Source organism: Populus nigra, chromosome 16 (genome assembly GCF_951802175.1).
Source record: "Populus nigra chromosome 16, ddPopNigr1.1, whole genome shotgun sequence".
Classification (NCBI taxonomy): Eukaryota; Viridiplantae; Streptophyta; class Magnoliopsida; order Malpighiales; family Salicaceae; genus Populus; species Populus nigra.
Window position 1 is genome coordinate 2,211,650 of NC_084867.1, and position 14,855 is coordinate 2,226,504.

At 29.9% G+C, this 14,855-nt stretch overlaps 1 protein-coding gene across 1 annotated transcript; it reads right to left on the reverse strand.

The window, feature by feature from the left end:
* Positions 1-668: 668 nt before the first annotated feature.
* Positions 669-5,368, reverse strand: LOC133675910 (dihydropyrimidine dehydrogenase (NADP(+)), chloroplastic-like). Its single transcript, XM_062097463.1, has 7 exons — positions 4,866-5,368; positions 3,701-3,964; positions 3,439-3,609; positions 2,569-2,681; positions 2,298-2,484; positions 1,091-1,200; positions 669-992 (listed from the first exon to the last, which is right to left on the reverse strand). The coding sequence occupies exons 1-7, from the start codon at positions 5,139-5,141 to the stop codon at positions 836-838; spliced, it is 1,278 nt and encodes a 425-aa protein (XP_061953447.1). The 5' UTR covers positions 5,142-5,368; the 3' UTR covers positions 669-835.
* Between the last annotated feature and the right edge of the window lie 9,487 nt (positions 5,369-14,855).

Consider the following 14,855-nt stretch of genomic DNA (forward strand, 5'->3'; position numbering starts at 1 on the left):
GTTGGATAAAAATAGAAAAAATATTAATTTAAAAAATTTATTAAAGTAAATTTAACAGAAATGAAAAAAAACCGAAATAACCCAAGTTATTTTTAAAATTAATGAAAACTTTTATAAAAATAAATAAATAAAAATAATGTAGCCATATACCTGTTCTTCAAGCTAGTTTCTCCTCCTGCGCACTTTACAAAAAAAAAAAAAAAAGACAAGTAGAGATGGATAAGAGTCAAAATATCAAAGAGTTTAGAGACGTAATTTGAGAATGGGATGATACGAAAAATAGCTACTTTCGGGACTTAAATTGATCTTTCCGAAAATTAGTTTCTTAATTTGATGATGAAGGGAATCTAACCATTTGACCTACCGAAATTCGAATGCATGCAAACCATTTTCTCCACATGTATGATGTAAATATCGAATTGAAATATACAAGTGCTCCGGCCAAGAAATCTTTTTTAATCTAGAAGGGCTGTAATCAAGCAGAAACCCACATAGACGTCCGGCCACCGTTATGGGGTAACAATACAAATATAAGTCATAACAATGCTGTCTTTCGAGTGTCTCAAACCACGAGAGGGAAGCCAAGAGGCATGCAAGACTTTCTGTGCAGATATAATATTCACTGTTGATGCTACTGGCTTTCATGAGTTACTTTAGATTAACAGAAATGACAAACATGACACAGGTTATTTCATTTGCAACTGAGAAATTCATGTGCTTTAAGCTGTTCTCGATTCAAACAACAACAAAGTTCAACTATCAAACTATCAACATAAGGTGGGATGAAATCCCATTTATTTTTATTGTACAGAGAGACTTGCTTTCATTTTTCAGTTTAGTTAGAAACCATGCTCTCGGTCTCTTTCACAAAACCATCCCCGGTCCAATCTTTGTCAGACTGCAAACCTTTCTTGATAGCTTTCCTCTGTTGTATCGCTTCTTGTTGCCGGCGCACCAAATCCATGTGCGTTGTGAAATACTCGAGAGATGCTCTGGAAGGCCAACAGAATGAAAGCAACAAATTTGAGATAAAATGTGCAGGTGATTTTTTATAGCTGCAACTTAAGATTTCTTCGATAAAAATACATACCCTCTGAAATCTTCTATTGATGAGAAGTTGTGCATTTTCATAAAATCCTTCAGCTCATCGCAGAGTTTCTTCACAAGTCCATATCCATGCATCATAACTCCAGTGCATACCTGTAGTAAAAAAATAAGAGATCTTAAATATTTGCACACAATACAACAGTTTGTTTAGAAATCATTTTCATTTACTAAAAGGAGTTATAAAGTAATTAAAGATAGCTTGATAACATGAGCACTTAAAGTGCAGCGAACGATTCTCTTTTAATTCAGAAGGAATATTGGAAAGAGCAGAGCCACTATAAGTCTCACTAAACACAAACTGAAAAGGATGACATTTGGAAGCAACGGTGACATTTAAGTAGTTGTCCGTACCTCACACCTGCCTACGGATATATACCGCTTGGAAATCAAAGTCCCTTCAAGTGATAACTCTTTGCTAAAATCCATAGTCCTTAGTTTCCATTGCAAAAATTCATAGTATAAATGTTGCAACCAGGTAGTCATGCATAATTAAAGAAGTATACCAGCTCCGCCTTCAATAATTAGAAGGTAAGGCAACAGATTCCTAGCTTCCAGAGACTAAAGTCTCAATTAAATTAATCAAAAGCTGATTATCAATGGGTGAGTTCTTCATCCATGCCACTGTACTATGCTTTATAGAATCGCATCTGGGTCTCAGATAAACAAACCAAAGTATATTGTAAAACATTGATCACGAACAGATTTTTTTTCTTATTCCTTGTGGAAGATGTTTACTTGGACACTGACTTGTACTTGTGGGTGGTCTATCCGTGGCTCAATAATCTGGCTTTTGAAGTTTTCACTTTCGAGTTAAAGTGTGTTAAACTGTACAGAACATCAAGCTCAGGTTACACAGACATGGTGCTGGTTTGTCACACGTGAACTTCGATAATAACTAAAAAGAACTTCTAAATCTGTTCTTTCTTTTTTCAATTCTGTTATTCTTTTTTTCCTTTTTGCACAGTCTTTAGGCTTTTGTCCAGCAAATAATAGCATGAAAGAATAACTCACTTAGTGTTCACCCCAGGCAGTTTAAATATAAATAACAGCATGAGACAACATGTCTAAACCATAACCACAATACCAATCTTTGTGGTAGAATAGGCAACGGATATTAATCAGGCAGATGTGAATGAGATGAGACAATAAGAACATGATAAATAAAATGCAATGAAAATACTCTTGCGCACCTGAACTGTATTTGCTCCAACAAGAATAAATTCAGCAGCATCACTGCCTGTCTCAACACCTCCAATACCAGAAAGTGAGTATTGCTCCAAATCAAATTCTGATTTCATCATTTTGGCAATATTCATTACTTTCCCAAGTGCAATAGGGTGGACTGCTTTGGAAGAGTAACCCCCAGGAGTTGAATATCTGACAATAAAATTTAGGCATGTAAGTTTTATTTAAGGAATAATGATCAATAGGAAAATTTGTCATTTCTCAGCTAATACAAACCCTTCGACGCAAGGCTCTGGCCGTAAAGTTTTCAGATTTATTCCCATTACACTCATGATGGTGTTAATAGCAGCCACACCCTCGCATCCTGATTTCAGTGACACCCTAGCAGGCTGTACAACAGGGTAGGAATGAAGTTATGCCTAAAAATTCAACTGAAATGTTACTGCCCTACTGCAGACAACAGTTTGAATAAAAAAATGAAAATAGATGGATGGGATCAAAAGATTTATGCTATTTTATCACACAAGAGTTACTAATCCAAACATATGAGATGAACGGAATTGTATTTTCTGTATTACATATACTCAAAAGGGTATGGTGTTTTAAATATTTTTTAGATTAGATTTTTTATGCTATAAACTAGAGAAGAAAACTGTCCGTTAAGGAAGTAATATCAACTTTTTGCAAGGCTGGGTCATTTGTATAAGATTAATTTGTGAATTCAGAAGCTCAACTGAACATTTGTCCTAGATAGAATAATTGGTAAAATTACAGTTTCATAAAATGTTATTCAACCTGTAAGGACTTCTTTGGTCTAAGGTGTCATTTCATTAAGCCAGGAAAAAGGGTAGTGAATCTCATGAATGAGTGCCACGATAAGAAAAAATGCGATTAAAAGTTTCTGCAATAAGTCGTCACAATCAGTTGAATCGCAACCCCAACTTCAAAGGCTTTTATATACCAAATTTTTTCAGTGAAAAAAATTGAAAAGCGTTGTCATTTTGATCTTTCCTTAGCAACAGGTCTTGTATATTGAACCCTGTACATAACAAGCAAGGAAATTTCCATCCCTGGCCAAGTATTTTTAAAATGCATGCATATGGTCAAGCTTAAAATACAAGTGTACTAACAAAAGGAGAAACTGACCTGTGTTATGTCAGTGATGTTAGGAGTCATCTTTGCCCATACTGGGACAGTAGCTTTTGCATTAATCCAGCCACAAACCTCTTCCAACAATGCACAATCTTGGCCAACTGCAGCACCCATTTTACGCTCAGGCATACCATGAGGACATGAGAAGTTGATTTCTAAAGCATCCTAAGAAACATTTCAGGAATCTTAGATGACAGAAAGCATCCAATTTAAAGATTAGCACAAAAGTAAGCAATCAGTGAGGACTAAATCTTACAATTCCAGTTTGCTCAACTCGGTCAATAAGTTCCTCCCATGCAGCTTTGTTATACTCCTCCATGATTGAAGCAATGAGAATCCTATCAGGATATTCTTCTTTTAATTGCTTAAATTCTTTCAACATTGTTTCAAGAGGCCGGTCACTTATGAGTTCTATATTCTCCCAACCAATAATTTGCCCCTTGGCCGAGCCATTTGCACCAGCTCGTAGCCTAGCATATCGAGGAGTTACATTTATAACTTTCGCTGCATCTAGTGACACCTGGCAAATCAAGAATTGAGGATCATTTTTTTTCCTTTTATGAATAGATCAAATAGCTTAGCATGCAAAGGTGACAACATGCTTCAGATAAGTTGGAAATAAAGATTTCTCCAATAAAACACAGAAACTGTGACCCTAGGCACTTCATTCATATGACGTGGTCAAAATGAGACAATTAAAATATCCTGGTCGAAACTGGTTGTTGCAAATGATAGTCCTTGTAAGAACATTGAACTTATGAGATCAAGTTACAGAGCATCCCTGAAAAGTAATTATCAAAGCACACAATGCCCCTCGATTTCTTCAATCAACTGCCCTGTCAATACCTATATCAATTACTAACTCACACAATCAACAAAACTACTTTATACTGATCAACATCTTGCATAAACAGCCAAATTATTCCTAAGAAAAGCTTTCATTTTTTTTTTCACAATTTTGATACTAAAAAATAAATGTTTTATTTTGACAAAGACAAGGCAATCAATATCAGAGAGGAAAAGGAAGAAATAACATCAATAAAATCATGGATTCTTGTGTTTGCATAAAATAAACTCAACCCATTTGAACAAGAGTCTACGAACTGATCGAACAAAACCACAGTCAGCAATAATCGATATGATTATCAAACATAACCAAACTTCGAACCATTCGATCCCCCCTGGATTTAGCCAAAACTCAACGGTAACATCGTGATCTTAAACATTAGCATTGATATGTTCCCACTTCCAAAATCACTCGATCAAAACTATCCCAGAAGGGAAAAAATAAATAAATAAATATATATATATTACTGAACAGAAAAGAAATGAAATTAAGCCCTGCTATGAGGATGTTCTCCTGATAAATTTAACAGAAAAAGAAAAACAGAAAAGAAAAGAGATAAAGTGAAAAAACTCACAGTTTTAGCAATGACAGCACCCCAGCCTTCATCAAAGGCCCTTTTCATGACAGTATAATTGGTACCAGGTGGACCAGACCCAATAACAAACGGGTTAGGCATATGCAACCCATTTACAGTGACACTCAAATCAGGCTCTCCCTGATTCTGTCCTTGAGAACCCACCACCTTCAAGAACCCGATTTTACTCCTGCCACGTTGAGTTTTCAAACGGAGCCGAGTAAACTCAGTAACAGAATTGCTCCCCCTGATCTGGGTCAAACTCAAAGAAGCCATAACTAATCAACCAAGAAAGAGAAAGAAGATACAGGATTGTTTTCAGTAGTTAAATGTTTTATTAAATGAAAACGGAGATGGGAAAGAGTGTGATTGAATCTGAGTTAATACGATTCAGTATTGGATAATTCAGAGGAATCGATTGCGTCTTTTGTAGTATCTGTATTTGATTTTACTGGTTTTGTTTTGAATATTCTACTGCTTGTCATTATTGACCTCCCTTGTCTGTCTGTCTGTCTTGCTGTTATATTTTATATTGATTGACATAAGATTTTTTATTATTTTTTTGCTAAACTGTAAGAAGTAATTTTGGATTAATGTTTAGTATTTTTGCTTAAAAAATATTAAAATAAAATTTGACTTGTGAGCCTACACAGACACCAGTAGGGGTTATAGGATGTCAGGATTTGATACATAATTATATCCAATTTATTTTTTAATATTTTACAAGATATAAATTTGATTCATTTATTTTGTTAAGATCAAAACGGGTTGAAATGTAATGTTAGGCTAAACTTTTTATAGATAATTTAGTTATTCATGAGATAAATATATTAACTTTTTTTATTTAATAATTTAAAAAAATTAATCGTAACTGATGGAACTAGATAAGAACTCTATAATATATATATTATGGACAACATAAAAACTATTATAATTTTTAAATAAAAACAAAACAAAAATTATAATTAAACATTTCATCAAATAATTATGATTTAATATGATACAAAAACAAATCAGTAAGAACAGACTATAAAATGTTTTTAGATTTATGATTTGACTAAGAAAATAAAACTTCAATCTAGATTCTTGAAATTTTCATTTGGCCTGGAGTAACCCATGTATTTAGACCTTACTCTTTTTAATTTTAATGCTTTGAAAAAAAATAGCAAGCAACCAAAGTTTTCAAGAAAATAAGGTTGATCTGTTTTATATCAAGAGAAGCTCATTTTCAATAATATTTTGACTTAAAAAAAAAATTATAAACACCTTATAAAACATATTTATAATCTCCAACAACTCAAAAATTAGCTCTAAAACCTATAATCAATTCGAAATTAAAATTATTTATGGGTTTAGATCTACTATTTTAGACAAGTTTAAGAAAAAACAAACACCTTTTATAAACTGTACTCATCAAAAGGAGTCCATTAACATCAAAACCACTCATTTTCGTGGCTGAAATTGGTCTCAATCGAGACTTTCTCTTTTCACCACCAGAATCTGATAACTTTATCTCTTCTTTCTCAAATCAAGAACAAAAAATGAGAAAAATAAAATTTAGGATTAAAATTAAATGTCATAAATGTTTAGGGACTGAAAGTGTGTAATTTGAGAAGTTGGAGGATCAAAATATATATATTTATTTAGCTCCAAGTTTAGAAAAATCCTCTTTTTTTCGAGTTTTTCATATTAGTCCCCTATCTTTGAATTTTGTCATTCCTTGATAAATGTGCTTTAATTGGGCATTAATTTGGACCTATAAGGGTATAATAAAAAAAAAGACAAATCATTGTGGCAACCCATAGTGATTTGTTTCTTGATGAACAGTAATATAGAAAATTATATTTTTTCCATGCGTGCCTATTAGAGTATTTGTTAATGGCACCAACAATATTGACATTAGACAAGTTTGTTTTATATAGGAAATTTAATGTATATAAATATTAAACTGGACTAGATTAGCTAATTGAGTCATATTAAATTTTTTTGTTATCCAAGATAGATTTTAACCTGATCAAACTTGAGTAATTCAATGAATCAATATAAAACTCGATTGATCTAATAAAATCTAGACGAGACCTGATTATATCAGCTCCAAGTTTTTTTTTTCTAACTATTATTCGAAACAACTTTATTGCATTTAAAAAAACTCACCAAAACGACATTATTTTAGGATTTACTTGGTGAGTTGCAATTCTGATAACTATATTCTACATTAAAAAAAAAACACCAATACTTTAAAACTACTTAGTCTCAATATTTGAAAAATAGCTTAAAAAAAATCGTTTTGATTGGAAAAGCACAACAATGAACTATGATGAGTCACGCAAGGTATGAAGCTCTAAGAATAGCATGGAAGGTTATTTGGATCCAATCCTTATCGTTTCCATTTTGAACTCTAAGAATAAGTGGGAAGAAAGAAACTATAGATTATTTTATTTCATGTTATTCAACAAAAAATAGCCATAGAATACATGATTTAAATAAAAAAAATTAAGGAAAATCAAAATATTGTTTCTATATTTTTTCAAGATTTACTTCAAAATGGCAACAAGTAATTGCCTCCATTTTCTAAAATTAAAATTATTTATGGGTTTAGATCTACTATTTTAGACAAGTTTAAGAAAAAACAAACACCTTTTATAAACTGCACTTATTAAAAGGAGTCCATTAACATCAAAACCACTCATTTTCGTGGCTGAAATTGGTCTCAATCGAGACTTTCTCTTTTCACCACCAGAATCTGATAACTTTATCTCTTCTTTTTCAAATCAAGAACAAAAAATAAGAAAAATAAAATTTAGGATTAAAATTAAATGTCATAAATGTTTAGGGACTGAAAGTGTGTAATTTAAGAAGTTGGAGGACCAAAGTATATATATATTTAGCTCCAAGTTTAGAAAAATCCTCTCTTTTTTTATTTTTTCATCTTAGTCCTCTATCTTTGAATCTTGTCATTCCTTGATAAATGTGCTTTAATTGGGTAATAATTTGGACCTATAAGGGTATAATAAAAAAAAAAGACAAATCATTGTGGCAATCCATAGTGATTTGTTCCTTGATGAACAGTAATAGAGAAAATTATATTTTTCCCATTCCTATTAGAGTATTTGTTAATGGCACCAACAACATTGACATTAGACAAGTTTGTTTTATATAGGAAATTTAATGTATATAAATATTAAACTAAACTAGATTAGGTAATTGAGTTATATTGAATTTTTTTGTTAGCCAAGATAGATTTTAACCTGGTCAAACTTGAGTAATTCAATGAATCAACATAAAACTCGACTGATCTAATAAAATTCAGACGAGATCTGATTATATCAACTCCAAGTTTTTTTTTCTTCTAACTATTATTCAAAACAACTTTATTGCATTTAAAAAAACTCATCAAAACGACATTATTTTAGGATTTACTTGGTGAGCTGCAATTTGGATAACTATATTTATATGTATTCTACATTAAAAAAAACAATAATATTTTAAAACTACTTAGTCTCAATATTTGAAAAATAGCTTAAAAAAAATCGTTTTGATTGGAAAAGCACAACAATGAACTATGATGAGTCACGCAAGGTATGAAGCTCTAAGAATAGCATGGAAGGTCATTTGGATCCAATCCTTATCGTTTCCATTTTGAACTCTAAGAATAAGTGGGAAGAAAGAAACTATAGATTATTTTATTTCATGTTATTCAACAAAAAATAGCCCTAGAATACATGATTTAAATAAAAAAAAATTAAGGAAAATCAAAATATTGTTTCTATATTTTTTCAAGATTTACTTCAAAATGGCAACAAGTAATTGCCTCCACTTTCTAAAGCACATGGATGGAAGATTGTTGTTTTCATGTGCAAGAAAAACCACAGGCAAATCGCCAAGAAAGAGGACATCGACGAGTGATCTTGACGTGAAGGACTCGGATGCTTCAGCAGAGCTTCACCCAACTGTAATATATTTTTATAATATAGTTTGTATTAATGTTACTTTTTTCTGTCTGATCCTTGTCTTGTCAGAAAACAATAAAGTGACGTGGATCTTGATTTGGAGATGGAGTTTTTTGTATTATTTATTGGAAAGATGCAAAAAATCGATCTGATAACAGCTAAGGCTCATGGGATGCCACCTTCTTTTTATTACATTAATTGCCAATCCTCATATCTCAATTATGGAACGGTGAGTTGGTGCCATAACTTAATCGGGTTTGATTTAAAAAAAAAATCATTGGGAATTTACTTGGTTAAATTTTAATATTTTATTTAAAAAAAATCAAAACAAAATATTGTTTTTACTTAGTTGAAATCGTAGCTTAAATCTTGAACTAGATGATAAACCGAGCTAAAATTAATAATTTTGTCTAAAATTAGATATGAATCATGGAAGAGGTTAGGTAAATCTTTTACCAAAATCATGCTGAAATTTTTGAAAGAGAAAACATAAGCATATTTTTTTGTCAACAAAACCAAAAACGATGCTTATTTTTTTTCTCTCAAAAAAAATTTTAATCAATAAAATGAGTTGATTTAACTTTGAAAGGTATAATTCAATTAATCAGATTTTAGATTTGCTTTTTAAAAATCACCGGTTTAAATTTTACAAACTTCAGGGTCATTAAAAACTTACATGGTTGTTAATTTCAGAACCTATAAAATTAGTTGAAGTACATATAAACTAATCTAAATACTCATATTAATAATAAAAAAAAAAAAAGTTGGTCTCTCATTAAAGGAACAAATATCAGGAGCAAAAAGTCTTGGTAATTTGATGAAATCGTCGAGGAGCATCCTCGTATCATAAATGCTCTGCCACAACACACTTTTGATAAGAAGATGGGAGTCTAGACATTATTATGTATTTGTTTTCACTTAATCTTTCCCTTGGTGATTTAACCCTCATTTTTCATCTCAATATGATTAATAAATTTTATTAGATGAGTGTCCAGATCTGAAATTTTCTCTTCGTTTCGTTTTTCTCGTAGTTCTCTTGTTAGAAAAAACAAAAACCTAGTTATCGCTAGTGATTTTTCATTGACGATCATCTCCATTGTTTTTTTGTTCTTTGTATTTTTTTTTTTGAGCGTTCACAAATCAAATCTATATGTTAAATAAATAAGAACTTGATTAAATTTATTTTTTAATATTAGGTTTATTAAAAATTAATTTTTTTCATTTTTTCATTTTATTTTTTTAAGAGATTATCTCAAACTTATAACCTGAATTGTGAGTTTGGCAGGTTAACTCGAGTTTTTTTTCTCTCTAATTCATCTTTTAATATTAGATTAATCGAGAATTAAGTTTCGTAGTTTGTTATGCTTTGATTTTTATAAAATTATCCTCATTTCATGACGTAAGTGATGAGTTTGGTTCGTTAACTTGAGTCGAGTACTTGAGTCGTTTTTTATGTCTTTTTTAATCATTGTTTTTCTATTTTATCTTTTAAAAATAGGTTGATTGGGAATCAAGCTTCATAATTTATTTTTGTTTTCATCTTTCAACATTGAATTTATTAAAAAATAAGCTTCATAATTTATTTCGATTTGTTTTCTGTGAGGTTGTTATGATCTCATGACTTAAAATGTAAATTGGTAGGTTAACTTGAATTGATTTAAATCGATCTAATATATTTTTGTTTTAATATTTATATAAAAAAATCTCATATTAAATATTTATTTTAAATCAAATTATATTTTTATTAATTATCCAGATTAATTTTAGATCGACCAAGCATATCAGTATATATATTTTTTGTCAAAAATTTTTTGATCCCACCATCCATATCAATAAAGGGTGGGCCAAAATCTAGTATAACACTAAAGTGATTCTTGTTCAATTGGGTCGGCCTAGGGCACAAACGAAACTTGGGCTCCATAATTTTATGCCACGTGGCTCTTCTTCAAGGGCTTCAGAAGATTGGGTTTTCTGTCAATAGCTCAAACCTGATGTTAGGGGATGCTTAGGCCTTCCCAATCCAATAAATGTTCGAGTAATACTTCATGCTCTCACAGAAGCCTACCCACCAAATAAACTACACTGTTCAGTGTCGAGTTTTCTCATCTTGACCCCTAAAATTGTTTGTTTTGTGCACTTCTGTCACTAAACTTCTTTCCCTTTTCAATTTAGTCCTTTGGATTCATTTTCCACATTGTTTTGTGAGCTTAGATGTTTTCCAATTTTGCAGCTACCTTGCCTTGCATCTCATTAGATGTTCTGTCGTTTAATTGATGAGTGATTTTCTGCACGATTGATTTTTTTTAGTATAGAAAAACAATTGAAAATTTGAAAGGTGAAGGGCCAAAATTAATATCAAGGATGGAATAGAGGCTTCTGTCATAGAAGACACGCAAAACTATAAATTAGGTCCCTTAAGTTTAACTTTTTCTCATTATTGATTCCCTTTTTTAGCCCTTGTCGTTCAAGTCTTAAAATTTTTTTTATTTATGTTTAGCCCCTGGATCCTAAAAGAGAAGAGTTTAAAAAAAAAAAATTAGGAGAGAGAAAGCTCTCTCTTGGCTGTGTTCTAAATACCAATAATTTTGATTTTGATGCTTATGAATTTCTATTTTAGATAGGATCTCAATAATTATTAATTTTGATTACAGGTACAGTCATGCCTGACTCTTTATATATATATATATATATTTTGATTAGTTTTTTTATTTAAACAATTGATATCCTTTCTCTTATTTTTTTTATTTTGTTTATTTTAACTTTTTTTATTTGAATTTTATTTGATACTCTCTTTTATATTTTTTTAGATTGTTAGGTTCATTTTTTTTATTAATAATTAATCTTTTTAATTAATTTTTCTAATTTGTAATACTCCAGAGAGATTATTCACAACACATTCTTCATCATGTGTGCATTACAGTATGTTATATACGGCTAAACATAAAATTTTAAGGTTTTGCTTTCAAAGGTTTTAAGGTTTTAGGTTTTTATACTGGAACCTACAGTAGTGAATCAATATTATGTTTGGTAATGTTATGCTTTTAATTGAATATTTATTAAAATATTTTATTTTTTTTTTTTTAATTTTTACATTAGAAAATATCTAGAAAATATTAAATTAATAATTTTTTAAACAAAAAATATTTTTAAAAACAAGCTGAACCATATTAAAAAAATCATAATTAAAAATCACCTTCATTACTTCAGAAATTAAACTCTTCACTCTATCTTACCAACATTTTTATATTATTCGTGACTCGATTATTGCCTGTATCGATTTCTTGAGTTTAGTTTTGAAAGTATGATAATAATTATTTACATCCCTGCATGTCTTAGCTGGACAATTTTAAAATTAAGAGTTTTTTCCAATGATATTTTAGAAATTAAAAATAATAAATATTGTCTCCGAAAACATGTTTTTTCTATACTTTTTATTTTGAAAGTATAAAAATTCACTCAAAAAATATTTTAAAAACATATTTATTTTTACATATAGTAAGAAAAATAATTAACATCCAAGATTAACTAGTAAAATAATTAAATCAGCAAATACTTTTTTTTGGCTTAATTTGAAAGTCTTCTTGACCACCTCTGGTTAATTATAACCCATTTTTTTTTGTAGAAATGAGCATGTAAAATCTCGTGAATAAGTTGGAATTCAATTTAAAATATAAAGTTATAATTGTTTTTATTAGTTTATACATTGAATAAGTTCAAGCTTTTTCGCAAACTTAACTTTATCCATATGACTGTTTAAACACATCCACGACATGTTAAAAGTTGAAGAAACACATTAAATATACCAAAATCATTTATATATATAAAAAATGCATATATTAATTATACATTTTGGATTAAAATGTCCAAAGTATTAGCTGTATATGTCATGAAAACGACGTTCCAGTAGCAATTTGCCCCTGGCTATGGCCTGTCTACCACCTATGCATGAGCTGAAAATCACTTTAGGAAAGCAATGGCGCATGGCATCATCCATGATGACTAGCAACTTGTTCGTTGCCTAGTGGCGAGTGTACTCACGTGCATGCACCCAGATCTTGATTAAGATTTTTGCTGACTCGTCTTATACTTTATTACCCGGATTTTGTGGATCGAAGCTGTCCAGAAGCAACCACTTCGGCTCCCAAGTATATCCAAGTTCCATTTCTACTACAAGTGTCAAATCAATCTTCCTCTGTGGATGGCAAAGTTTTCTTGCAAGTTTCCATTCCTAATGGAACACATTTTCGGGACTTTAAAAAAAAAAAAAGAAATGGCGCAGTGAATTAAATTTTAGTTGAATAATATTATTTAAAAAATTAGAAAAATAATACACTTTTATCTTGTCACTTCTTTACATGAGATTTACTAAATATCAATATTTTCAAGCGTGAAAAATAGTTGTTGCGCTTCTTATTAGTTATATTTATATATGTTGTGTTTTAGAAATGTGACAACTTAATATGTAGTTTCACACTTTTATTATTAATGTTCTAGCTCAATTGGTTAGTCAGTTAATTTAGTTTTATGAACTGATCAACCATTTCATATAAAAACCATAGTTTTATGAATTTTTTATTCTAAATATATTTTATAAGTGTCTATGATATAATTAGACTTGTGATAACGGATGATTTTAAGCAGTTGAGTTTGAGTCTATCATAACTAGATGAGGATCTACCATAAACAAATTATGTTGATGGCCTATGAGATGTATTTATTGACCAGTGAAACAAGTCTAGGTCTGAGAGAAGTTCTGATTGCGTCAAACTAAAATAATGACTCAAAATGACTATAATTTTTTATTCGACCGTTGAATTATGCTTTAATTTTTTACAGGAGTTTTCGAAGGTTTTTTTTCTTAGTATAATAATGGGATCATTACTTCGACTATCAAATCTTTATATTTTAAAAATATCACCTCGAGGTAACGATTTTGATAGTTTTATGATTTTTCTTATTATTTTTAAATTGATATACCAGTTTAATTGACTATTATAAACTGGTTGGCTGATTAGTTTTGAATTTAATTGATGTCATGGTTATGAACTGCGACATCAATTAAATTTTTTTGTTATTTAGAATTGCGACATCTAAAAATATGTTATTTCACTAAAACTTTTTACTGCAATGTTGCTATGTTATTTTTTATTTTGTATACTAATTACCCAATTTATCCACATTTATGTGAAAGATAATTTGGATAAACTCATCTCAAGAATTTAAACAAGAAATTTGTTTATTTTCCTTGGGAACCATGGACTTAAATTCAAAGGTAATAAGTTCAATCCAATGAGCCTTCCAATTTACTAGCAGAGAAAGAGAGGAAAAACTATAATATTTATGGCCTGATATGATAATGTATCTCTTTGTTGCAACTCCTTAAGTAATAACATGGTGCTTGTAGTCTATGCAATAATTAGAAAAGAAACATGTTATTCAGTGATGTGAAAATTGTGCAAGATTCTTTCATTATGATATCAACTTCCTTTACCATGTGGAGTGAATTTAATTAAATAAACACCTAATCTACACCTAGTCTGGTTACATCAAACCATAATTATAACTAGAAAAGATTATAATTTGTTATCTAACAGTTGAGTTCACTTAAATTTTTATAGAAATTTCTAGATACTGTTTTTCTTAGTATAATAATGAGATTATTATTTTGATCATCAGAACTTTAGATTTTAAAAATATCACCTCGAGGTAATGATTGTGATAGTTTTATGATTTTTTTGTTATTTTCAAAATGATCATCTGGTTTAACTTATTATTACAAATTGATTGACCGATTGGTCCTGAATTTAATTGATGTTATGATTCAGGTTGTGAACCGTAATATCAATTAAAATTTTGTTGCTATCCAGTACCGTAACATCTAAAAGTGTATTATTTCACCAATTTTTTTTTATTATTATGTTAATTTGCAATTTTTTTATGTTAGTTGCTTAATTTATCCACATTTATGATATTAACTCATAATTTAACCATAAAAAAAATTTATTTTTACACATGATGTTGTAGCATCATCTAAAATATA

Bases quoted from the DNA above. Each gene is read 5' to 3' on its own strand.
- LOC133675910 (XM_062097463.1), bottom strand. From the start codon at position 5,141: ATGGCTTCTTTGAGTTTGACCCAGATCAGGGGGAGCAATTCTGTTACT. The intron at 3,610-3,700 runs GTAAGATTTAGT...AATGTTTCTTAG, and splicing joins GAGTTGAGCAAACTGGAATT to GATGCTTTAGAAATCAACTT. The intron at 2,682-3,438 runs GTCAGTTTCTCC...CCTGTTGTACAG, and splicing joins ACATCACTGACATAACACAG to CCTGCTAGGGTGTCACTGAA.